The 27,494-nt window shown below is 37.7% G+C and overlaps 1 protein-coding gene across 3 annotated transcripts in view; it reads right to left on the reverse strand.

Annotated features, from left to right (window-relative positions):
- LOC150076711 (rho GDP-dissociation inhibitor 1-like) overlaps nucleotides 1-27,494 on the reverse strand; it is a 74,808-nt gene that overhangs the window by 3,152 nt on the left and 44,162 nt on the right. For 2 of the 3 annotated variants that reach the window (XM_090386212.1, XM_090386213.1), the window contains exons 4-5: nucleotides 15,938-16,078; nucleotides 5,327-5,630 (exon numbers count right to left, since the gene is read on the reverse strand). In XM_090386212.1, coding sequence (XP_090242338.1) covers nucleotides 5,434-5,630; nucleotides 15,938-16,078 — 338 coding nt within the window. In that variant the 3' untranslated portion in view covers nucleotides 5,327-5,433. Of the gene's footprint in view, nucleotides 1-5,326; nucleotides 5,631-15,937; nucleotides 16,079-27,494 lie in introns of those variants that run through there. The other variant, XM_090386214.1, reaches the window with a different exon arrangement.

Genomic DNA, 27,494 nt, shown 5'->3' on the forward strand with positions numbered 1-27,494 from the left:
GCTTTTACAAAACTATTAAACAACACGGTGGCACAGCAGTAATAGAAGTTGAATTTAAAACACACTGGGGTTTGACTATTTCAGAAAACACTTATGAACTGTACTTGAACTGTAACTGAACCTCTCCTTGAATTGTAATTCCCCAATATTACTGTTCAAGGGGAGATTGCTAGTGCAGATATTTTGGCAGCTGAAACATTCCCTTTACAGCTGGAAAAGATCACTTAGAGGGAGGTTACTCTTCAAAGCTAGTCTTCAGTTTTGATAAGATGAGGATATTCTAGAAGATAACTTCCGAAATCTAGCACTGCTAAAGAGAAATCTATGCTTGGATACAAAGTTGCCAAGGATAGACTGACTCTCCTTCTAAGTGGCAATGCAGAAGACTTCAAACTTAATCCACTGCTCATCTACCAAGCTAAGAACCATGGGTAATAAAATGCTATACAAAGGATATGCTTCCAGTTATTTGGAAGGTGAATGCAGATGCTATGGTGACCACTTCACTTTTTGTTCACTGAGTACTTTGTTCCTAAAGTTAAAGATTACTGCAAAGTTTATGCTGCAGCTTAAGGGACTGCTACGTCCTGATAAAGCTCCTTGATATCCCCACTATCTTAGACATCTTGACCCCAATGTGAAGTTGCGTTTTTACCTCCCAACACAACCTCCATCCTTGATGTCAAACAAGCATGGGTTGACATCAAGGACAGCAATAAAAACAGAGTATAAAAACAGGTGCATGTTAGCTTTAGTAAATGAATCTGAAACATTGAATGCAGTCAGGAAGCAGTAGCAGCTGAGGTTGTTTTTTTTTTTTTTTTTTTGAGTTGGTAATTGTTGGCGCATCGGCTTCTGTGGCCATATTGCACCTCCCAAGGTTTTTGCAGTACTTTGATCCAAGCCCGAGGCGGGAATCGAACCCGCGACCTTTGGGTTGCCGGGCAGGTACTTTACCCACTCGGCTAGCCCGGTCGGCAGCTGAGGTTGTGGCAATGGTCCAACAATTGAACTTAGAAGTGGAGCTTCAGAATGTGGAAGAATTGCTCAAATCCCATGATAAGAATTGGGAAATGATAAACTTATGGAATTGCAAAGCATAGAATCATTCCATCTTTAGTTCTGGAAATCCCACAATGAGCACTCTTATGACCAAGGGATTAATTGAACCATTTGAGGCTTCTGGAGCAAGCCAAACGCTTGTTTCTGGGATAGGACCTCAACTTGTCAGCAGATAGTGTGCTGCCAAATATTACAAATATTATGTAAGAGGGAAAAAAAAAAGGAAGGTCAGACAAATGACACTGAATCCCTACTTGAAGAGACCAGCTCCTGCTGCCACTGGATCCTCTGGTGGGTCATTGGATGCTACAAAAATATGAGCTCTCCCATGTAATTCTTTTAAATTCACAATAGATATTCATTTATAAATTATGTTTTTAATGTGTCTCTGCAGTATTTTTAATGTTAATAAATATATTATTACTGATTTTTTTCCCTACATTTTGCTATTATGTAGTATTTCATAAAAGGATAAACAAATTTTTCTTAAATTAATATGAGACTTTATTCTCATATAAAGAATGGTATTCTGGAACCAATTAATTCATCACAGCGGGAACTAACTGTACTGATAAGCCTATCTATAATATAACCATACTGCATATAAAATAATGTAAATATACAAAATTACCATTACAGATATCAACATAAAATATATGAAATAACATGAAAATAATAAAGACAACTTACATAAAAGTTTATTGAAGCATATATGTAAGTTTTATCAGCTTACTATAAATACGTTGCTTATCAGTACATATAGATATATAATTTTTTCTATTACACAAATGGCAAACATTAGTATTGTTCTTATTTAAGAATACCAAAATATATTTCTCTGTATCAAATTGTGAAGGCTGTATGTGGTCATAATTATTTAGTGCATGGATCATTATAAATATATATTTTTTCTATTTCTTAATTGAATCTAATGATTTCTTCAACTACGATATACAAAAATATCAGTTAATAATATTCAGTAGTAATGTAATTTTCTTATCATATGAACTTGTTCTTCAATTGTGATATACAGGGTGTTTCAAAAGTGATGGTCAATATTTTAAAGGTGAACTGTACAGACTACAATATGCAATAAAAAGCCTAATAAACATGGGTCCTTAAGTGAATTGTTTTTGAGATATTGCACATTTCTAGTTGGGATCCACCACTGACTTGTTTGTTTAGATCAGGTTATGCTCATTCTCTCCCTTTCCCCTTTCTCAACGCTCTGAGACGTAGCAGGCATACCAGTACTTGTCAAAAGGCGCCTCCGTAGCCAGGTGGGCAGGAGCAGCAGTGCATAGCACACGCTTCTTGATTAGACTGGGTTCGAGCCCGTGAGCCACCAAATATGGAGGATGCGGAAAGGTCAGGGAATGACCACCGCATATCCCGGAGCAATATGGCCTTAGTTGCTAATGCTCCTAAAAATCAAATAACAAACAAACAACAACTTGTCAAAAGATAGCGAACATGGAAAGAGGTTACAGCAATGAAGACTATGCGGACATGCACTTCACATACGGTAAAGCCAACAGCAGTGCACTCGAGGCTGCACGTTTGTACCAAGAAGCATTTCCCTGCCGAAGGCAGCCCAACAGGCGCACATTCATCAGGGTACATCAACGCCTTAGAGAACATGAGCACTTCGCACATGGAGTTCAAGCAGGTAGGCCCAGAAGCATAACCTCTGATGTTGAGGAAAGGGTGTTAGAAAGAACAGAACAAAATCCAGGAATTTCAACATGGAGGGTTGCTCTGCAAGAGCATGTACTAGGTCATAGCAGCATGTGGCAAATTTAACATAGCCAATTACTGTACCCCTACCATATCTAGCATGTACAAGGTCTCAGCAATACAGACTACCCTCCCAGAGTGCTCCCATAGTCAGTGGCGGATCTTAACAGAAAATGTGCATTATCTCGAAAACGGTTCATTTGCAGCCCAATGTTCACTGGGACTTTTTTGCTTATTTTAGTTTGTACTTTTCATCTTTAAATTACTGATCATCATTTTTGAAACACCCTGTATAAATATATCAGTTAATACTGCCTTCAATGTTTTGCCTCTGTAGCCGAGTGGTCAGGAGCAGGAGTGCAGTAGCACACGCTCTTTGAGTAGACCGGGGTTCAAGCCCCTGACTGCTGAATACGATCGATCTGCCAACTCGCACTGGACCAGCATGGCAGATTATGGTCCATTTCCCTCAGCATGAATTGTTGAGGAGGCTTCCATCCTGCAGTGGGTTGATAATGGCTGCACTTTACCTTTACCTTTTACTGCCTTCAATACTAATGTAATTTTTTATCACCTGAATGAGCAATTTTTTTGCCTCATGCAAAAACCATTCTTAAAACTAAAAGCACGATTTTTCACCCAAAACTGTAATATCCTTTTTATCTGTAACTGAAGCAAAAATCACATGTGCATCTTTTATAACACATGGCTATTCATTCAATGTTATATATTAAAATAAAAGCAAGAGAAAGGCAAAACAAATGCAAAGAATAAAAAACTCTGCTAAGCACTTGGATTATGAATCTATATATTTGCTAGCATGAATATGTAAGCCCATGAAAAAAATAATTTAGTCTCTTTAGTGGTGACTTAATTCACTTTGTGGGCCATTTATTATTTTTTTAGAACAATTTTCAAAATTTAGCATATATGTAATAATGAAATAAACCAAGACAGTGACTTTATTTTGTGTGATGCCATCTTCCAGAAATAATAAGACCCATTTTTAAGTGCTCTAACACAGCCCAAAATAGCTCGAGATATAATAAATTGAGCATTGTAAACTGAGCATGGATCTGTTCTGGGATATAATGAATTGACATGTACAGCAAATAATGAAACGTTTCCATACCACTGAAAAATTTAATGCAAATTTTCATCTGATTGTGATTACTCATATCCTTGATATGAGTGAGAAGCATCTCATAACCACTGTATATGTATGCATTTTGTTTGCATCTACAAAATAAGTTTTATTTTCACCCATGCAGTTAGGTGAAAATAAAACTTTCCAAACTGTGCATGTAAAATAAACTACATAAAATGGATTATTTATAATATTCAACCACTCAAGGTCTGATAGACATTGAGGGAAAACTCGCAGTTATTCCATCAAAAAGTATACATGCTAGGGGTTCATGTGTGTATAAGTTGATGAACTATTTATCTTAACTCTTCTCATTTGTGAACTTTTTTTTGTTGAACTTTATAAACATTTTTAATGAAAGTTTATATTTCATTAAGAAACAATAGGAAATTAGACATTTTATATAAAAAGCAGAGGCAGAAATAAGAATCTCAACCACAATCAAGATTTTCTTTAGAATCTTCTCATTTGTGAACTTTTTTTTGTTGAACTTTATAACATTTTTAATGAAAGTTTATATTTCATTAAGAAACAATAGGAAATTAGACATTTTATATAAAAAGCAGGGGCAGAAATAAAAATCTCAACCACAATCAAGATTTTCTTTAGAATCTTTAACAAATCTGCTTGCAATACAAGGTGACAATATTATATTTTTTTTGATATTCAAGTAAGCTGTTAACAATCTCAAAGGAATCAGTCACATTATAATTATATTATGTAATTATCATGTGACTGATTCCTTTGTTGATACCTGTATGACAATGATATATAAAAATTCACTTTTATTTTATTTTTATGGCATTTCTTCATTCAAATGTATATTTTTGGTGCTTATTAATATCCCTAAGTAATAGCTCTTGCATGACATTATCTTTAATGAATCACCAAGAAGTAAGCACATGGTTTGTTTACCACTGCTGAAAAATTAAATGAAAACAGAGTAAAGGTTCATTACAGATATCAAAAAGATGAATATATATAGCAGGATATCTGCAGTTCTTAATTTTTTTTTTTCTGTAACAACACAAAATTACACCTTCCTTTTAAGATCAAACAATATATACTTCATCTTTTTTGGTTTAAATCTAACTGCCATATTCATTAAGCTATATATAAATATTAATCATGTCTAATGCAAATAAGGATTGTGTGTGCCTGCATATGAAACAGTAATAACAAGCATTTTTGCATATTTTCAGATCATATTTGATCTTTTGATCATTTTTGCATATTTTCAGATAATTTTTGATCTTTTTTGCATATTTTCAGATTTTAAGAGCTGATTCAGAGTTCATTTCCAGCCCCACAACACCAACTTGTACTCTTGACAGCTAGTCAATAAAGAAATTACTAAACTTCAAAATAATATGTGCACAGTTAAGTGAAATAAAGCTGCAAGTCATAACTGCTAGTCTAAAAACAAGAATTAAAATAATTCTGTTTAACTGCATGTGCTTAAATTATTTTTTGTTTTTGAAGCACACTCAGTCCCAGTCCTTTTTCAACTCAAAACTCCATTCCCATTTCAAATGCTCATTGTTGTCATCATCTGTGAACAATGATTTAACATTATATGTTCCCCTTGCTAACATTCCAGAAGGCATCTCATCAGGCGGGGTTGTGTAAGATTGAATTTCCATCTTTGGAGCATAACTCCCTACCATATGTGACATTTTTTCATCTGAAAAAATAACATAAGTGCTCAGTATTAATTAGTACTTTCATAAAATAATAAATAAATCTGAATAATCAACTAAATTATCAATCATAACTGATAGCAAACTTTAGTGAACACTGATAACCAGGCAATATTCACTAAAGATTTAGAGACTTAATAGAGCAACCCACAGCTTTCCAACATGTAGAACACAGATGGGCTATTCAGGACATTATTAAACACGTTCACTGCCAGAACACAAACCTGCATCAAAACGAACTGCAATTTTTGCACCTTAATGCAAATCTGCATTCAATCAATTGTAGTCAACTTTATATTTTCATTATAACATCCATATGATTAAACAACTTTTCATATGGATGTTATAATGATATGGATCATACGGTTATAATGATAATATAAAGTTGACTATGGGTTGTTTTATGACAATGTTGTGTGTATGGTATTCAAGTTATAAAGAGGTTAGGAATTAAAGTTAAGACAAGACTTTAAAAAAAATGAGCCATTTCCAAAGACTCGAATCCAAGATGGTGTCCAATTTTGATGACGTCTTCGGAAACATCCTGAATTTCGGACCTGAATTCTGCCCAGCAAAAGTGTTAGATGATCTTTTGATACCTTGTAGCCTGCTGGTTGAGTTTTTTCACTTTCTGAAAAGTTCTAGAAGGCATTTTTCCAAAACAAACCCATTTCATCAACATTAAAAATTTGGTTATCTTTGTACCCACCTTTTTCAATAATTTTTATAAATTCTTTAGGAAATTTTTTGGCAGCATCTTTGTCTGCACTTGCACTTTCACCTACAATACAGACATTATGAATCCCTGAATGTTTTTTAAAACGAAAGAACCAACCACAACTTGCCGAAAATGTTTCATCAGTTGCCCCTTCTCCATAATTTTCTTCCGTTACATTTTCTTTAAGTGCATTGAAAAGACTCATAGTTTTCGTTTGAATTTCCATTTGACTTAACAGGATTTGCTTCTGATTGCAATCTTCTATCCATATCGATAGCAGATGTTCCATATTTACCATTAGAGACCTCCTTTTCTTTACGATTGTTTTCGAGGCAAAAGAGTTGGTAGTTATTCCATATGCTTTGTACTGATTCTATTTCTTACAATTTTTCTTATAGACGATTCATTTATTCCTTTGTCTTGTGCGAGTCTGGAAAACGAAGCACCTTCTTCATGGCATTTGATGATTTCAACTTTCTCTTCTAATTTCAACCATTTATGTTGCTTTGGCTTGTTATCATCCCACTTTCTTTTTTCACTCATAATAAAGGGATCACTGAGGAAAAAAAAAAAAAAAAAAATCACAAAAAAAGGATTCACCCGTACTTAAGAAGAAGCTGAACTTAGACTACCTTTGGATTGTGGACTACCTTTGAAAATTGTGATTTTGGTTTTGGGAACGAGTGTAGCCTTGTTCAGGAGAAGTTTTAACGGCTCTGGCTAATAGAGAAGTTTTTTTAAATTTTTTCTGTTTTATTAACTTAAATTGGCATATTAATTTATTTTCTAGAGTAGCTTTATATTCCTAGTTACGATACTTAGTTTAATTTTTAACTTTGATAGAGATTTTGTAGGTTATTACTTAGTATTGGTAAGGTATCCAAATTCATGTGTTTTACAAGTTTTGCAGCTCTGGTGAATGCAAAGTTTTTAGCTATATTTAGCCACTTTATTGACTTAATTGTTATATTAAATTATTTTCTATAAGTAGCTTACAGACCTAGTCAAGATCCTTGGTTTCTGAATTTAGATAGCAAGACTTTGGAAGTTAATTAATACTTAGTGTATGTAGATTTACTGTTGTTAACTTGCCGCAATTGTTATACGATACAAAATTATATCCCATACTAGATAGCGTTAGCTTAGTATAGTATAGTATATAATATTATCAATTAATCAGTAAAATTTATTAATCTTGTTAAACTTCATTGTCAATTAAATTGTACTTTTTTTAAATAAATACATATAATGACTTAGATTTTAGAAATATAATATTATTAATTAATAAATAACTTAATATGTAAGTTATATAATGAAACTCTGAGATAATACTCGATACTGAAAAAAAAAAAAAATATATATATATATATATATATATAGTGTTATAACTGCACTGGGATATAAGTTTAGGGTTATAATTTTGTACTGAAATTGAATTGAAATCATGACTCGGACAAGAGCAGCAAAGCAAAAGGCTCAAGCTAATGGGAGTGCTGTGGGTCAACGGAGAACTGAGGGGGGCAGTTGCCTTCTGAATCACAGCCTTTTAAAATGCGCTGCTTGTTTGATGTTTGTGGAGCAATCAGGTATGGGACATGATATTGCCAAGGGGAATGTCTTTGTGTGTGCGTGATTAAGGAGTGTCAGCAAATCAGGCGACAATTTAATGTTGTTATGGGCCTATATTAGAACTTAAAGGACAGGGTGGATGCCCTCGAAGGATCTAAATTGAGGGGGCCCATCAAGCTCTCAGCTGCCCACATCAACACCAGAGCTTGCACTTGATCATCACGCAACACAGTGGCAACCCCCAAGGCAGAATGCACTGGTCCCACAGGAACTAGTAGTTTTCGGTGACTCTGTTGTCAGGGAAATGGGAAACATTGTGTAAAAGGATAGGTGGAACAGGACCAGGTATGTCTGCCAGGAGCAAGGGTTGATAACGTAGAGCAGATATCTTTTAAAGGCACAAAAGTTGATATTCTTGTACACGTCGGCACTAATGATATTAAGAGTAGGAGACTGGCGGAATTACTTAAGAAGTACAGGTCACTGTTGGAAAAAAGCTGTGAATTAGGGTTAAATTTGAAAGTGTCTGCAATTCTGCCCAGACATGATAGAATATAGTATATGATGAGAGCCTTGTCGATCAATTTGGCCCTGGAAAGATTGTGCAAAGCTCAAGAGGTAGAATTTTTTTCGGATTGGCTGTGCTTGTATGTGCCTGCACATACCATACAGGGATGGTAAGTGCATCCCATCCCTGTAGAAGACTGCTTCTACAGGGATGGGATGCACTTAAATAGAAAGGGCGCAAGAATATTTGATGATGCTATCGAGGCAGTGCTAGGTGGGTCGGAAAACTGTTAGCTTGGAGGGATACATGGACTAATAGGACTAACAGCAGCCACTGGCAGAGGTGAAAGTGATTCTTGCATTGCTTCTATTAGAATGAGCAGCAGCCTGGAAAACAAGATGCAGGGTATTTCAGAGACTGCTGGGGGTCACTGCGGTATAAGTAAACACATGGGTTGTGTTAGGGTAACTAAGAATAGGAACAAATGCATGTATACTTGTGTGTACACCAATGCTAGGAGTATAGTTAATAAATTTGATGAGCTTGAAGTGCTAGTCAAGATATCAAAGGCAGATATTGTTGGGATATCAGAAACGTGGTGTTACATAGATATAAGCAGTGGAGAATTAGAATTTGGGGAGTACAATGTGTACAAGAAGAATAGATAGGATAGGAAGGGAAGAGGGGTTATGCTATTAGTTAAGAAACACATAAAATCAGAAGAGGTGCAGCCAGTCAACATCACTGGACAATGCAGTGTCGAGTCAGTTTGGTGTGACATAAGACTGGGAGATCAAAATTGAGAGTAGGAGTGTGTTATAGACCTAATGACTCTGATGAGTATAATAAAAAACTGTACAGGAAAATAGAGTGGGCCAGTAAATCAGACAGTCTTATAATGGGGGATTTAAATTTCCTGGATATTGACTGGAATTTGTGGGTTGGTCACTCACAAACTAGCAAGGCTTTTATGGATTTATTGGATGACTGTTTTCAACATCAGCATGTTCAATAGGCAACTAGAGGGAGTAATAATCTTGATCTGATTATCAGTAGTGATTCTTCATGCATTAAGAATCTCCACATAAAGGAACCAGTAAGTGGCAGTGATCACAGTGTGCTGAAGTGGGATTTACTCAAAGAGGTAACTATCATCAGGGGTAAAGGGAAGGGTTTTTGCTTTCGTAAAGGCAACTACAGTGGTCTGAGACACTATTTAAATTCTATATGGTGGGACCAACTGATGATGTTACCAACAACAAATTGAAAATAAGAGGAATTCAAAGAATTAATCTTGGAAGCTACTAGGCTTTACATACCAACTAAGAAATATTGTTCAAGGTTTAGGCCTAAATGGATGTCAGTTGAACTAATGACCCATGTGGCAGAGAAGAAAAATGCATGCGATACATATCAATTAATGAGTGACATGGAAACCTAAGATAGATATAAGCTAGTCTGTAACCAAGTCACAAAGGAGATTAGGCAGGCAAAGTAAGATTATGAAAAATCTTTGGCAAAGGATGCAAAGAAAAACAGCAAAGAGTTCTACCTATGTAAACTCTAGGAGGAAAGGGATGAATCAGATTGGTCCACTGGATATTGATGGTTCAACTGTTAATGATCCTGCTCCGGTGGCTAACTAACTAAATGAGTATTTTGCATCTACATCTATATTATTCAGGGTGGGGAATGCCAGAGGTGAATTAAACTCTGGCAGTGAGCTAGATGATTTTGAAATAACTGAGAGAAAAGTGGAGGAGAAATTGTTGAAGATAAACATAAAAAAGGCACCCAGTGTGGATGGGATCTATCGAGTTATATTAAAGGAGGCAGCAAAGGAAGTAAGCAAACCCTTAGCCATAATTATGAGAGCTTCCTTGGACTCAGAGGAGGTACCCATGGACTGGAGATGTGCAAATGTGACCCCAATTCACAAAGGAGGATCAAAGGGCGACACAAGTAATTACAGACCTGTTAGTTTAACAGGTCTATAATTACAGGGAAATTAATGGAGGAACTGGTTATAGAAGCACTGCAGGATAATCAGACAAGACTTCAGTTATAGCTCGAACACAGCATGGTTTTGTTAAGGGGAAGTCTTGTCTGACCAATTTGATTGATGTGGTCACAAAGGAACTGGATACAGGGGATAACTTTGATATCATATATTTGGATCTTAGAAAGGCCTTTGATACTGTTGCACATGGAAGACTGCTGCAAAAATTGGAGCAGTGTGGCATTGGAGACAAATTGCTGCTATGGATAAAGGGATGGTTGAGTGGGTGAAGACACAGTGGTAATGAATGGACACTGCTCTTCGTGGACTAATATTATTAGTGGAGTCCCTCAGGCTTCAGTGTTGGGTCCATTGTTGTTTTCTGTATTAATAAATGATATTGATGATGGTGTATAAAGCTTAATGTCCAAGTTTGCAGATGATAAGGTTGGCAGGATTGATAAGGACAATAATGACAGTATGCTGCTGCAACATGATCTAGAAAAGTTGAGCAAATGAGCTGAGAGGTGGGAAATGAAGTTTAACATTGACAAATGTAAAGTACTACATATGGGAAACAGCAACCCCAGAGCAACGTATCAACTCTGTGGTACTACACTGACAGTGGTAGAGAATGAAAAGAACCTGGGGGTAATTGTGCAGCAGATATGAAGTTCTCTGAGCAGTGCAGACGGGCTGCAAGAGTAGCTCATGGTGTCTTGTCAATGATATACAGGAATTTTTCTAGCAGGGATAAGGAGGTGATTATCCCTTTGTATAAGGGATACAAAAAGGGTCAGGCCACACCTTGAGTACTGTATACAGGTCTGGAGGCCTCATTTTAAGGATGTCGAGCTGCTGGAACGAGTACAGAGAAGGGCAACAAGATTAGTAAATGGAACAAAGGGTTGCTTTTATGAAGAAAGGCTTAAGTTTTGCAAATTACAGTGTGTGGAGACTAGGCACCGGTGAGGTGATCTGATAGAGGTGTATAAAGCCTTGAATGGTTTGAGCATGCTCAATGCCGATGGGATTCTTCCTCTTGCTCAGAATAATCACCTGAGAGGGCATAAGACAGATGTAGGATAGATGTGCGGAAATTTGCCTTAGCCAGCGGATAGTTGGTTGGTGGAACAGATTTCCATCCCTTGTTGTGGAAGTTGATAGCCTAAATAAATTTAAGGCTCAGCTGGACAGGTATTTCAAATGAACGGAGGGGTGAAATGGAAGTGTTTTTTTTTTTGGCTGATGCTGCATAAGCTTGCTTTCTTGCATCATATGCCTCTACTAATGCTAATGCTAAAAACTCATTTACCCACCTTACTGCCATAACAGATAATACACTTTCCGATTAATAATCCACTCTCCCAGCCCTGAAATCAATTAGTGTGTGACATTATTTTATCAAAGCAGTGTGCCAAAGGAAATCAGGTGACATCATTTGCATGTCAATGTCACCATAGTATAGGAGGTATAACCCTCCTATACTATGGTGACATTGACATCATATGGATTGCCAAAAGAATATGATCAAGCCTCATGTGGCTTGGATTTTTGACATGCCTGTTATAGATGATAGCTTTCTACATCAACTCACTACTGATGCCATTAGAATGATCAATACTATTAATATTATCCACTTAGTCATTACTAAAGATTCATTCATAGAAAAACATTCATGGTCAGTGCTAGCTTGCTATGAGCAACCAGCTTGCAGTGACTGTAACGTGTTAGTAATGATACAAGAAATGATACAAGAAAAGAAGCTTATAAAGCATCAGCTTAAAAAAAAAATCCACATCACCTGTCTAACCCCCTCCAGTAATTTGTCTAGAATGTAGAGGTGGGTAGTTTGAATTTATTCAAACTACCCTGTTGTTGTGCAAGTGGGTAGTTTGAATTTATTCAAACTACCCACTTGCACAACAACAGATGGAAGCTTGTTCCAACAATCAACCACCTGCTGGCTAAATGCAAACTTCAGCACATCTATCTTGCAACCATCATTTCTCAATTTGAATTTATGCCCCCTGATACGTGCAGTTTGAGCAAGAGGAAAAATGTCATCAGCATTGCGCTTGCTCAATCAATTCAAACTCTTAAACACCTCGATAAGATCACCTTGCAGATGTCTAGTCTCCAGATGCTACAATTTGCAGAACTAAAGTCTTTCTTGATAAGACCTCCCTTTTGCTCCTGTCACCAACCTCATTTCCCTTCTCAGCACCCATTCCAACAGAACCACAGCCTTCCTAAAATGAGGCCTCCAGACCTGTATACAGTACTCGAGATGTAACTTAACACTGCCTTGTACAAATAGAATAATCTGTGCTTATCTCTGCTAGCAAATTCCTCTATATCATTGACAAAACCCCATGAAACATACTGGCAAACAATGCCTTGATTACTGTCATTAAACTTTCTGCCAACTATTGTATCATCTGAAAACTTAGACATTAACCTGATATACCTTCATCATTATCATTAATAAATACAGAAAACAACAATCTGTCCAGCACGGTACCCTGGAGGACTCCACAAAGAATAGTGCCCATTGATAAGTCTTCTTCCACTCAACCATCCCTTTATTCATAGCAGTAACTTTCCCTTAATGCACTGCTCCAATTTGTATGGCAGTCTTTTATTAGTTTATAAAAAATAAAAATAATGAAAATAAATTTCCATGTATTCTCATTATGGCTGAGGCCAGAACAGTTTTCATATCTGTTTGACTGCATATATACAGTGAATTAATTACTGAAGGCAGCCCCAGACAGATTTTCTGTGCATTTTTCACGGCACTGTATGGGCTCAAACCCACACCTTCTCTTGGGCTGTGCACACCAACCACTGGACCACAACCAACCCAATATATGGAAAGTATCCAAGGAAATTAAATATTAAAAAGAAGAGTTTCCAATTTCTTAAAGGGCATTATATTATCTCAGACTCATTCATGCTTGAATGAGTGAGGACAATCAAAATTCTTAAGTATTACATTTGCTAATTTAGAAATGTTTTTACTGTGCCATCCAGTTTGCAAGAGAAGTTCAGAAAATAGTAACTTGACATTTGTTCATATTACAGAAAGGAGCCACCAAACATAAGTCAATTTACAATTATGATAGATATTTGAAAACAAAGGCTATATCTGCAAGAGGAAGAATGTAGGTGGTTCCCAATGCCACTGATGAAACAGTGCAATGTGTAAGAGAAGCCTTTCGGCAAAACTAAAAAAATCCACTTACAGATTCAGTTTAATATTATTCAATGGTCTTGTTGTTTGAGACTGTTGTCTTTTAAAAGTACGTGCTTCTGGAAAATATTCCAGTGCATTTTCTTGATGCATTTACTTTTTAAGTGTTTCAAGTTCAAGCTTTAAAATTCACACAACTCTAGTCCATTGGGACCTCCCCTGAATCCAAAGCTGCTCTCATAATTATGGCTAATGGTTTACTTACCTCCTTTGCTGCCTTTCTTAGCAAGACAAAGGCAAACAAATGACAAATGCAAGCAAACATGCAATCTGCTGCAACTTTCAACAGGAAGTGGAAGAGAGTGTAACATAGATGGATGTCATGATAGCACAGTATTTTCAGTGTTGATGCCACTCTTCACTCGAGCAGGAAAGTCGGCTGCCACAACACTTCAAAGTGGGGCATACTGAAAATCCTCACTGGAACATCAAAGATAAAATCCCTCAAAATACATAAAATGTGTATATTTTGAGGGACTTTATCTTTGATGATCCAGTGAGGTCCAAACTAAATATATGGCCCTTTTTTTATGAAAATGACCAATGGAAACATTTACCTGAAGATGATGAATAGGCTTATACCTCAACATCTTGAGGAGTGTACCAATTTTATCTTTCAACAAGCCAACATGCCTCCTCACTTGGTGAGAACATGCAAGAGTAACTCAGCACACTACCTCGGTGATGAATGCAATGAAGTAACGAAGATGACGTGGTGTTCCTTTTCCCCAGGCCTAAAATCGTGTTACTTTGTAGTCTATGCAAAAGTTATTGTATATTTAGGGCCATATTGCTTTATTTATTATGTCATATGCTCACAGGCCTATTCACATTTTCCATGTGTGCAGGAGGAGGGGACAGAGAAAGCCAGACTAATTCATGGGAAAACCTACCCCTGCTGCCTGAGATCAGCTTACTACAGCCTCAGATGAAATGGCCTTTAACAATGCCTCTGCTCCCAACAAGTGACAAAGCACAACTGTCATGGAGGACTTATGCCATCTTTGTGGCACCACTTCCAATTGATGTTCTTAAGTATACGTCACTGAGACTGTATTAGATACCAGACATATTGGAAAATGTCTAGAAAGAAATGGACTATAAAACCAATATCTGCAATGAGACTCAAGGGGATCCATATCAAGGGCCTGAAGGGTTCACAGGAAATTTGGAGAATCTCTCATCCATCTATGCATATCCCAACAACAGTAAATATCGATTTTCATTTCTATTATTTTTTTGAAACTATTTATTATTTTTGAATCACCTTTATTTGTATGGATAGTTAAAAACATAAACTAGAAAAAAAATATGTGGTAAGTTGACTAAAGGAGTTTTACTGCAGTATAACTATAAACCCCATAAAACGTGATTCTGAAATCTTAGAACATATCCCTCATAGCTGTGACCCGGATTTTTGAGATTTCTGAATGTTAAAGAATTTTATAGGGCATCAGCTTCAATTGACGGAAGTTATTCAAACTTGGTTAGATATGCAGAGTAGAGAACAGAGTTTTTTCAGGGAATAAAAATGCTGAAAATTAATAAAAAGTATTTTCCCCATCTAATGTTACCTTTTTTTATTACTTAATAATAAAACTGCTTAATAGTAAATAGTTACATTTTTGAATCATCCTTTTATCAAAAAAGACTACTGTTCCAAAATTCTGTTACAGCCTATTACTTAAAAAATACTCTATTCAGCCCAATGTTTCCTTTATCACTTAGCTAATCACACTAGGCATTCTTCAGAATGTCTATTTTTTATTTGTTATTTGGTTTTTTTTTTTTTTAGAAGCATTAGCAACTAAGGCCATATTGCTCCGGGGACATGCAGTGATTATTCCCTGACCTTTCCGCATACTCCGTATTTGGTGGGCACGGGCTCGAACCCTGGTCTGATCAAGAAGCGTGTGCGACGCACTGCTGCTCCTGCCCACCTGGCTACGGAGGCGCCTCAGAATGTCTAAAGAAAGTGTACAATAAATAACAATAACACATATTTTTTAATGTGCTTTAAATGAGCAATGAGCAGTGTATAAAATTATCTGGTTACCTAGCCAGCAATAATATTATTTTAATAAAACTATTCTATAAAATTTTAAATGAAATTGCATTTTTTTAAAAATCATTTTGAGAGTTATTGCTAAGCAGTACTAAATCCTTATTTTATATATATATATATAATCCAAATTATACATACAGCTAATAACTACATTATTTCACCGTAATAATACATACGTTGAATTCCATGTCGCAAAACTTTCTGGATATACCTAAGACCTGTTACAATTTCTCTTTGAACATAAAAATCTATTCGAATCCGATACTGGATGCCTTCTTTAATTGTAAATACAGTTTTCTTTAATTCTTCCAAATCCCCTAAAAAATGAAATGTGGATATGATAATCTATAAATATAAATGTAAAGTTTATATTTTTAAAATGTAATTGTATAAATTTTTACATGAAATCTGATATCCTGATATATTTTATAAATTTGAACTGACATCAGAATATAATTTTAGAACAGCAATTAATGAAGCAGGCTATAAGTGTACACCCTGCCAAAATCCATTCACAGTGGCAGGTGTGATCAGCAAAAGTCATAGGCTGAGGCAGTTAGTGCCTTAAATGGGTTAAGAATGGCAATTTAAAGATTATTAAAAAAAAAAACATCTCCTTCCACACACACACACTGACATTTACATGAAAATTAACAAAAACTTCAGGAAAGGAACAGTCCATGGTTGGTCTCTCTCTCTCTCTCTCTCTCTCTCTCTCTCTCTCTCTCTCTCTCTCTCTCTCTCTCTCTCTCTCTCTCTCTCTCTCTCTCAGACAAGTTATTAGTGGAGTACCCCAGGGTTCAGTTTTCAGACCATTGTCTATATTTATCAGTAATGTTGATGAAGGTAAAGTTTAATTTTTAAAATGTAACTGCATAAATTTTTATATGAAATCTGCTATCCTGATATTTTTTATAAATTTAAACTTACATCAGATTATAATTTTAGAACAGCAATTAAGGAAGAAAGCTATAAGTGTACATCCTGCCAAAAGCCATCCATTCACAGTGGCAGATGCCATTAGCAAAAGTCATAAGCCTCAGAGGCAGATAGTGCCTTAAATGTGCTAAGAATCTCTAGGTATGACCAAAAAAGGAATTAGAAAATGTGAATTGGAATATCATCGGTTTGGCTGAAACAAGAAGAAGAAGAAATGAATCACTTAAGTTTATCAAGTGGAAATCTGCTGTACACCAATGGAAATAGTGAAAGGAGCAAAGGTGGAGTTGGCTTTCTATTCCATAAAGATATAAAAAACAACATTCTGGAATTGAAAATACATCACCAAGGGTCTCAAGACTACTACTCAGGATTTCAAAGAGGTACAAGCTAAGGTTATACTGATTTATGCACCAACATCGAGCCATGATGATGAAGAAATGTACACCGAAACTGAGTCTTCTAGAGTAAGAGAAAACCCACTACACTCATTATGGGGGACTTCAATACTAAGGTTTGAAAGAGACAAAACAGCACAGATAGGGGGAATTATAGGAAATTTTGGAATTAGTGAAAGAAATGAAAAGGAGTGAAAGACTTGTGGTATTTGCAGAATCTCAAGGAATGTCAGTAATGAACACTATTAAGAAATATTGTTCAAGATTTAGGCCTAAATAGTTATCAAATGAACTAATGAGACTCATGACAGAGAAGAAAATGCATGGGATGCAGACAAATTATCAAGCGACTCAGAAGCCTATGGCAGATATAAGCTAGTCTGTAATTAGGTCACAAAGGAGGTTAGGTAGGCGAAGGCAGATTACGAGAAATCTTTGGTAAAGGATGCTAAGAAAAACAGCAAGGATTTCTTTACTTATATAAACTCTAAAAGGAACAGGATGAATCTCATTGGTCCACTTGATATCGATGGTTCGACTGTTGATGATCCTGCTCAGATAGCAAAAAAACTGAATGAGTATTTTGTATCTACATTCACGCATGAGTTAAGGTTTGAAAATGGCAGAAGGTTATCAAATTGTAGCAGGGTGCTTAAGGATTTTGTAATAACTGAGAGCAAAGTGGAGGAGAAATTGTTGAAGTTAAACATAAGAAAAGCACCTCGGGTGGATGGGATCTATCCAGTTATATTAAAGGAGGTGGCAAAGCAACTAAGCAAATCCTTAGCCATAATTATGAGAGCATCCTTGGACTCAGGAGAGGTCCCCATGGACTGGAGATGTGCTAATGTATCCCCAATTCACAAAGGGGGATCGAAGGGTGACACGAGTAATTACAGACCAGTTAGTTTAACTTCTGTTCCGGGTAAAATAATGGAGTCTGGTTAAATATGCATTGCAGGATCATCTAGACAAGACTACAGCAATAATTCAGACACAGCATGGGTTTGTTAAGGGAAAGTCGTGTCTGACAAATTTGATAGGATATTATGACACGGTTACAAAGGAACTGGATGCAAAAAATAATTTTGATATCATATATTTGGATTTCAGGAAAGCTTTTGACACTGTTGCACATGGAAGACTATTGTACAAATTGGAGCAGAATGGCATTAAGGATAAGTTGCTACAATGGATAAAAGGATGGTTGAGTGAGAGAAGACAGAGGGTGGTAATCAATGGGTGCTGCTCTTCGTGGACTAATGTTATTAGTGGAGTCCCACAGGGTTCGGTGTTGGGTCCACTGTTGTTTTGTATATTTATCAATGATATTGATGAAGGTATATCAGGCTTAGTGTTGAAGTTTGCAGATGATACAAAGGTTGGCATGGTTGTTAATGACAGTAATGGCAGTGTGCTACTGCAAGAAGATCTAGAAAATTTGGGCAGATGGGCTAAGAAGTGGCAACTGAAGTTTAACCTTGACAAATGCAAAGTACTGCATATGGGTAGAAGTAACCCCAGAGAAACGTACCAACTGTGTGCTACACTTAAGGTGATAGAAAATGAAAAAGAGCTGAGAGTAATTGTGCAGTCAGATATGAAGTTTTCTGAGCAATGTAGACAGGCTGCCAGGGCAGGTCATGGGTTTTGTCAATGATATATACGAATTTTGCTAGAAGGGAAAAGGAGGTGATTGTCCCTCTGTATAAGGTGATTGTCCCTCTGTATAAGGTGATGGTCAGGCCATGCCTTGAGTACTGCATACAGGTCTGGAGGCCTCATTTTAGGAAGGATGTAGATTTGCTTTAGCGTGTACAGAGAAGGGCAACAAGATTGGTGAGGGGAATGAACGGATCCTCTTACCAAGACAGGCTTAAGTTCTGCAAATTGCAGTGGCTGAAGACTAGGCACCTGCGCGGTGATCAGATTGAGGTGTATAAGGCCTTGAATGGGTTGAACACGCTGAATTCTGATGGGATCATTCCACTTGTTCAGATTACAAACCTAAGGGGGCATAAATTCAAATTAAGAAAAGACAGATGTAGAATAGATGTGCGAAAATTTGCCTTTAGTCAGTGGGTAGTTAATTGCTGGAACAAACTTCCATCTGTCGTCGTGGAAGTTGATAGGTTAAATAAATCTAAGAACGAACTGGACAGGCATTTGGAGGGAATGGTGTGTTTTTTTTTTTTGGCTGATGCTGCATAAGCTCATACACTTGCTTTCTTGCATCACATGCCACTACTACTTTTTTCAAGAAAAGGGTGAACAGAAAGTGGACAGGGAAGAGCCCAAATGGATTAACTACTAATGAAATCTACTTCATCATCACTAACAGAAGTTATATTGTGAATGATTTTACCATCCTGAACAAGGTAAATGTTGGAAGTGATCACAGAATGGTAAGATACACATTTGATACAGATGTAAGAAAAGAAAGGAAAAAACTGAGTCGAGTAAATAATACAAGGTCTTTGAGATAACAGAACAGGAGAAAAAGCAGTATGTACAGGAACTTAAGAACAAATTTGAGCTTCTGCAGACTGCTCAGGACCAAGATATCAACAAGGAATATTACAACTTTCTGAAAGTCATAAAGCTCAAGAAACCTATAGGTAAAAAGAAATCAAAACATGAAAAATTAGTCAAGAAACACTTGTCATGATGAACCGAAGATGACAAATGAACAAGATAAACACCGACAAGGAGAAAATTGAGTATACTGAGTTATGCAGAGCCATTAGAAAGAGACTCAGAGAGGACATAAGATTTAACACAAGAAAAGTAGAACAAGCATTAAGGGTAAACAAATGACTTAAATCAACAGCCATGAGCAGTAATACAGAAAGACAAATGATACTGAAACTGAAGAATTGTGATGGTGTACTTATAAATAGCAGAAGATTACTATAGAGAATTATACAAGGAGTGAGGGAATGATGCCAGCAGTGGGGAAGATGAATCGCAAATTAATAACACAAACAACATACGCAATATCAGTCCAGAAGAACCAGAAAGCCCCGGGGGAAAATGAAGTTACCGTAGAGTTGTTAAAATTGGGAGGAAGAGACATGACACAAAAACTTGCAAGACTCTTCACAAAATGCATTAGAAAAGGTGACGCCTAGGGAGTGGAATAATGCAATCATAGTTTTGCTACATAAGAAAGCAGATAAATCAGAAATTGGAAATTATAGACCAATTAGCGTGCTATCCCACATCTACAAGTTGTTCACAAGGGTCATTACTAACAGATTAGAAAGAATACTTGATGAGAATCAACCGAAAGAGCAAGCTGGCTTTAGGACAGGATTCTCAACTATGGATCACCTTCATTAGCATTAGTAGAGGCATTTGATGCAAGAAAGCAAGCTTATGCAGCATCAGCCAAAAAAAAAAAAAAAAAACCCACTTCCACTTCACCCCTCTGTTCGTTCAAAATACCTGTCCAGCTGAGCCTTAAACTTATTTAGGCTATCAACCTCCACCACAAGGGATGGCAGTCTGTTCCACCAACCAACCACCCGCTGGCTAAAGGCAAATTTCCGCACGTCTATCCTACATCTGTCTTTCCTCAATTTGAATTTATGCCTTCTCAGGTGATTTTTCTGAGCTAGAGGAAGAATCCCATCAGCATTGAGCATGCTTAAACCATTCAAGGCTTTATACACCTCTATCAGATCACCTCGCTGGTGCCTAGTCTCCAGACACTGTAATTTGCAAAACTTAAGCCTTTCTTCGTAAGAGCACCCCTTTGTTCCATTCACTAATCTTGTTGCCCTTCTCTGTACTCGTTCCAGCAGCTCTACATCCTTCTTGAAATGAGGCCTCCAGACCTGTATACAGTACTCTAGGTGTGGCCTGACCATTGCCTTATACAATGGAATAATCACCTCCTTATCCTTGCTGGAAAAATTCCTGTATATCATTGACAATACTCCATGAGCTACTCTTGCAGCCCGTCTGCACTGCTCAGAGAACTTCATATCTGCCTGCACATTCACCCCCAAGTCCCTTTCATTCTCTACCACTGTCAGTGTAGTACCACAGAGTTGATACGTTGCTCTGGGGTTGCTGTTTCCCATGTGTAGTACTTTACATTTGTCAATGTTAAACTTCATTTGCCACCTCTCAGCCCATCTGCTCAACCTTTCCAGATCCTGTTGCAGCAGCATAGTGTCAGTAGTGTCCTTGACAACCCTGCCAACCTTTGTATCATCTGCAAACTTGGACATTAAGCTTGATATACCATCATCAATATCATTTATAAATACAGAAAACAACAATGGACCCAACACTGAGCCCTGAGGGACTCCACTAATAACATCAGTCCACGATGAGCAGTGTCCATTGATTACCACTCTCTGTCTTCTCCCCCTCAACCACCCCTTTATCCATAGCAGCAATTTGCCTCCAATGTCACACTGCTCCAATTTGTGTAGCAGTCTTCCATGTGCAACAGTATCAAAAGCCTTTCTAAGATCCAAGTATATAATATCAAAGTTATTCCCTGCATCCAGCTCTTTTGTGACTGCATCATAGTATCCAATCAAGTTGGTCAGGCAAGACTTCCCCTTAACAAAACCATGCTGTGTCTGAGCTATAACTGAAGTCTTGTCTAAATGATCCTGCAGTGCTTCTTTAACCAGTGCCTCCATTAATTTTCCTGGAACAGAAGTTAAGCTCACAGGTCTATAATTACTTGTTTCAGCCTTTGATCCTCCTTTGTGAATTGGGGTCACATTTGCACATTTCCAGTCCATGGGTACCTCCCCTGAGTCCAAGGAAGCTCTCATAACTATGGCTAAGGGTTTGCTTACTTCCTTTGCTGCCTCCTTTAATATAACTGGATAGATCCCATCCACCCCGGGTGCCTTTCTTGTGTTTATCTTCAACAGTTTCTCCTCCACTTTACTCCCAGTTATTTCAAGATTCTGTAGCTTACTGCTAGAGTTGAATACACCTCTGGCATTCCCCTTGCTGAGTAACTCCTCATGTGTGAATGTCGATGCAAAATATTTATTTAGTTTGTTAGCTACCTGAGCAGGATCATCAACAGTTGACCCATCAATATCAAGTGGACCAATCTGATTCATCCCCTTCCTTCTAGAGTTTACATAAGTAAAGAACTCTTTGCTGTTTTTCTTTGCATCCCTTGCCAAGGATTTCTCGTAATCTGCCTTCGCCTGCCTAACCTCCTTTGTAACTTGGTTGCATATCAACTTGTATCTATCATAGGCTTCTGTGTCATGTGTTAATTTGTAAGTATCCCATGCATTTTTCTTCTCTGCCATATGCCTCATTAGTTCATCTGACATCCATTTTGGCCTAAACCTTGAACAATATTTCTTAGTTGGTATGTAAAGCCTAGTAGCTTCCAAGATAAGTTCTTTGAATGCTTCCCATTTTGAATTTGTTGTTGGTAACATCATCAGTTGGTCCCACTGTATAGAATTTAAATACTGTCTCAGTCCATCGTAGTCGCCTTTACGGAAGCAATAACCCTTCCCTTTACCCCTAATGGTAGTTACCTCTTTCAGTAAATCCCACTTCAGCACACTGTGATCACTGCCACCTAGCGGTTCATTTATCTGCAGATTCTTAATGCATGAAGAATCACTGCTGATAATCAAATCAAGAGTATTACTCCCTCTAGTTGCCTCCCGAACATGCTGATGTAGAAAACAATCATCCAATAAATCCACAAAAGCCCTGCTAGTGTGTGAGTAACCAGCCCCCAAATTCCAGTCAATATCTGGGAAATTAAAATCTCCCATTATAAGACTCTCTGATTTACTGGCCCACTCTATTTCCCTGTACAGTTCCTTATTATACTCATCAGAGTCATTAGGCCTATAGCACACTCCTACTCTCAATTTTGATCTCCCAATGCTTATGTCACACCAAACTGACTCAACACTGCACTGTCCAGCGATGTCGACTGGCTTCACTTCCTTGGTTTTTATGTGTTTCTTAACTAATAGCATAACCCCTCCCCCCTTCCTATCCTGTCTATCCTTTCTGTAGACGTTGTACTCCCCAAATTGCAGTTCTGCATCCCTTATATCTGTGTGACACCACGTCTCTGATATCCCAACAATATCTGCCTTTGATGTTTTGAGTAATACCTCAAATTCATCAAATTTATTTACTAAACTCCTAGCATTGGTGTACACGCAAGTATACCTGCACCTGTTTCTATTCTTAGCTACCCTAACACAACCCATGTGTTTACTTGTACCGCAATGGCTCCCAGCAGTCTCTGAAATACCATGCATCTTGTTTTTCAGGCTTCTGCTCATTCTAATAGAAGCAGTGGAAGAATCTCTTTCACCTCTGCCAGTGGCTACTGTCAATCTATTGGTCTTTGTCTCTCCCCAAGCTAGCAGTTTTCCGACCCACCTAACACTGCCTCGATAGCATCAGCAAATATTCTTGCACCCTTTCTATTTAAGTGTATCCCATCCCTGTAGAAGCAATCTCTCCTGTTAACAAGTACAGTCCAGGCTGAAAAAAATTCTACCCCTTGAGCCTTGCACAATCTTTCCAGGGCCGAATTGATTGACAAGGCTCTCATCATATACTCCCTCCTATCGTGTCTGGGCAGAATTGCAGACACTTTCAAATTCAACCCTAATTCTCGGCTTTTGTTCAACAGTGACCTGTACTTGTTAAGTAATTCTGCCGGTCTCCTACTCTTAATATTATTAGTGCCAACGTGTACAACTATATCACCTTTTGTGCCCTTAAAAGATGATATTTGCTCTACAATGTCATCAACCTTTGCCCCTGGCAGACATACCCTGGTCCTGTTCCACCTATCTTTTTTACAAAGCATATTCCCCGTTTCCCTGACAATAGAGTCACCAACAACTACTAGTTCCTTCGGGACCAGCGCATTCTGCCTTGGGGGTTGTCTCTGTGTCACGCGATGCCCAAGTGCAAGCTCTGGCGTTGATGTGGGCAGCTGAGAGCCTGATGGGCCCCTCAATTTAGTTTCTTCGAGGGCATCCACCCTGTCCTTCAAGCTCTCATATAGGCCCACAAGAACGCCGAGTTGTTGCCTGATATCGATACACTCCTTGCATCGCGCACACACACACACACAAAGACATCCCCCTTGGCAGTATCATGTCCCGTACCCGATTGCTCTGCAAACATCAAGCAAACAGTGCATTTTATAAGGCTGTGAGTCAGAGGACAACTGCCCCCCTCAGTTCTGCTCTGAGCCACAGCGCTTCCATTAGCTTGAGCCTTTTGCTTTGCTGCTCTGGTCTGAGTCATGATTCTATTAATTTATTAATTATGTTATGTTATTAATTATGTTAAATATAATTAATTATATTACGTTTGTAATCTAAGTTGTTATATGTATTTATTTAAACGTACAATTTAACTGCTAACGAAGTTCAACTAACGCTATCTAGTACGGCATACAACTATCGTATCACAATGGCGGGAAAATGTACGAACGGTAGCGGAGTTGAAACACGTGGAAACCTTTACCGATACTTTTATGCAATTACAAGGCCGAGTAAAGAATAAATACACCAAGTTAATCAGAAAATCATAAAATAATGTTATATTACTAAATTTAAATCAAAAGTTTTAGAAAAACAATAATTTCAAATCAATAAATAAGAAAAATCCACTTAGCGGCTTGGAACACGACCGTCTCTAGTAGCCTCGTTCATGTAATATCACAGCTAATGGAGAAAGAAGCAAATGAATATAAAACACCATTATGCCTGGCATTTGTGGATTATGAAAAGCATTTGACTCCATACAGCATAAGGCAATGTTTCAGGCACTGGAAAGACAAGGCATAGATACCCCATATATTATGATTTTGAAGAAAATATATGAGAATGCTACCTCCTTTATTAGACAAGAAAAAGACAGTAGCAAATTTAAAATTGAGAAAGGAGTTCGACAAGGAGACGCAATATCTCTGAAGTTGTTTACTGCTGCTCTCGAGGAAGCTTTATCTGGGACAAGTCATTAGCTGTAAGAATGATAAATGGCTGGAAGTCAAGAGAAGAATAAATTTTGGAAAAAAGGAACCAATGTATACTCCCCACCATGACTTATAGAAGTGAAACTGGGCACTCAACAAAAGGATGGAAGAGAAGCTGAGAACTACACAGCGAAGAATGGAACAAATTATATTGGGAATCAGACTGTTAGATAAGAGAAACACATGGATTAGGCAGCAAATTCAAGTAAAGGATATTCTTATCAAAACTAAAGAACTAAAATGGTGCAGGACACATAGCTCAAAGTCATGATGACAGATGGACTAAGAAAATAACAGAATGATACCCAAGAGGAGCTAGAAGAAAACCTGGAAGACAACGACGAAGATGGACAGATTAAATTCATGAGTTTGTGGGTAGTAAATGGATGGCCATTGCACAAAACAGAAAGAACTGAAAAGTTGCTGGAGAGGCCTTTATCCTGCAGTGGATTGAAAATGGCTAATGATGATTGATGAAGGTATAACAGACTTAATGTCCAAGTTTGCAGACGATACAAAGGTTTCCAGAGTTGTTAATGACAGTATGTAGCTGCAACAGGATCAATAAAAGTTGGGCAGAAGGGCTGAGAGGTGGCAACTGAAGTTTAACATTGACAAATGCAAAGTACTGCATATCGTAGCAGTAACCCCAGAGTAATGTACCAACTGTGCAGTACTACTGCACTCAGTGTAGTGGAGAATGAAAAAGATCTGGAGGTGACTGTGCCATCAGATATGAAATTTTCAGAGTAGTGCAGACAGGCTGCCAGAGCAGCTCATGGGGTCTTGTCAATGATACACAGGAACTTTGCTAGCAGGGATAAGGGGGTGATTATCCCCTTGCATAAGGTAATGGTTAAGCCACACCTTGAGTACCACATACAGGCCTGGAGACTTAATTTTAGAAAGGATGTAGAGCTGCTGGAACGAGTACAGAGAAGGGCAGTGAGATTGGTGGGGGAACAAAGGGTTGTTCTTACGAAGAAAGGCTTAAATTTTGTCAAACTGCAGTGTCTGGAGCCTAAGCACCTGCAAGGTGATCTGATTGAGGTGTATAAGGCTCTAAATGGTTTGAGCAAGCTCAACACTGATGGGATGAGATTCTTCCTCTTGCTCAGATTCCGTAGTTGAGGCGACATAAATTCAAACTGAGGAAAGACAGTTGTAGAATAGATGTGTGGAAATTTGCCTTTAGCCAGTGAGTGATTGATTGCTGGAACAAACTTCCATCTGTTGTGAAAGTTGATAGCTTAAATAAATTTAAGGAAGAATTGGACAAACTTTTGAAGTGGACGGAGAGGTGAATGGGAAGTAAGTTTTTTTTTTGGCTGATGCTGCATAAGCTTGCTTTCTTGCATCATATGCCACTCGTAATGCTGGCGCCTCCCTAGCCAGGTGGGAAGGAGCAGCAGTGCGTAGCACATGCTTCTTGATTAGACCGGGGTTCGAGCCCGTCACCACCAAATACAGAGGATGCGGAAAGGTCAGGGAATGACCACCGCATATCCCGGAGCAATATGGCCTTAGTTGCTAATGCTCCTGAAAACCAAATAACAACAACAACTCGTAATGCTAAAGAGCCAGTCCAACTTGGTGTAGACAACACCATATCTATAGCAGCCAAGACTAATGGCTCAAAGTTCTCTTTACAGATGAGTCAATATTCAGTTTGATTCAAATGTATATTCTCGTGTTATCCAAGAAATGCTATTTATTCTCTCTCTCTCTCTCTCTCTCTCTCTCTCTCTCTCTCTCTCTCATCAGAATAAAGGAAGGACTGCTCTATTGTGTGATGTAATGGTCCAGAGAGGCATCATAGTGAACAGCTGCACCAATATCCATATCTCTATGTACCCTGACTGTACAGGAATGACTTTTGGTTGTGCATCCCTGGAACAAAGATATGTTCCTGAACTGCAGCAGGAGCTATTATCACAAGGCCTTATGATTGGGATTATAAAAAATATAAGAAGTCATTGTCACAACTGTTTAATTGGCAAGTTTAATCTCATACCTTTTCAAATAACTGTTATACAGTTTTTTAGATCTTATAATTAGAAAACTCTGATTACTCTGATGAGTATAATAAGAAACTGTACAGGGAAATAGAGTGGGCCAGTAAATCAGAGTGTCTTATAATGGGAGATTTTAATTTCCCAGATATTGACTGGAATTTGGGGGCTGGTTACTCACACACTAGCAGGGCTTTTGTGGATTTATTGGATGATTGTTTTCTACATCAGCATGTTCGGGAGGCAACTAGAGGGAGTAATACTCTTGATTTGATTATCAGCAGTGATTCTTCATGCATTAAGAATCTGCAGATAAATGAACCGCTAGGTGGCAGTGATCACAGTGTGCTGAAGTGGGATTTAC

The sequence above is a fragment of the Mastigoproctus giganteus genome, chromosome 12, assembly GCF_048544385.1.
Source record: "Mastigoproctus giganteus isolate SK-2022 chromosome 12, ASM4854438v1, whole genome shotgun sequence".
NCBI lineage: Eukaryota > Metazoa > Arthropoda > Arachnida > Uropygi > Thelyphonidae > Mastigoproctus > Mastigoproctus giganteus.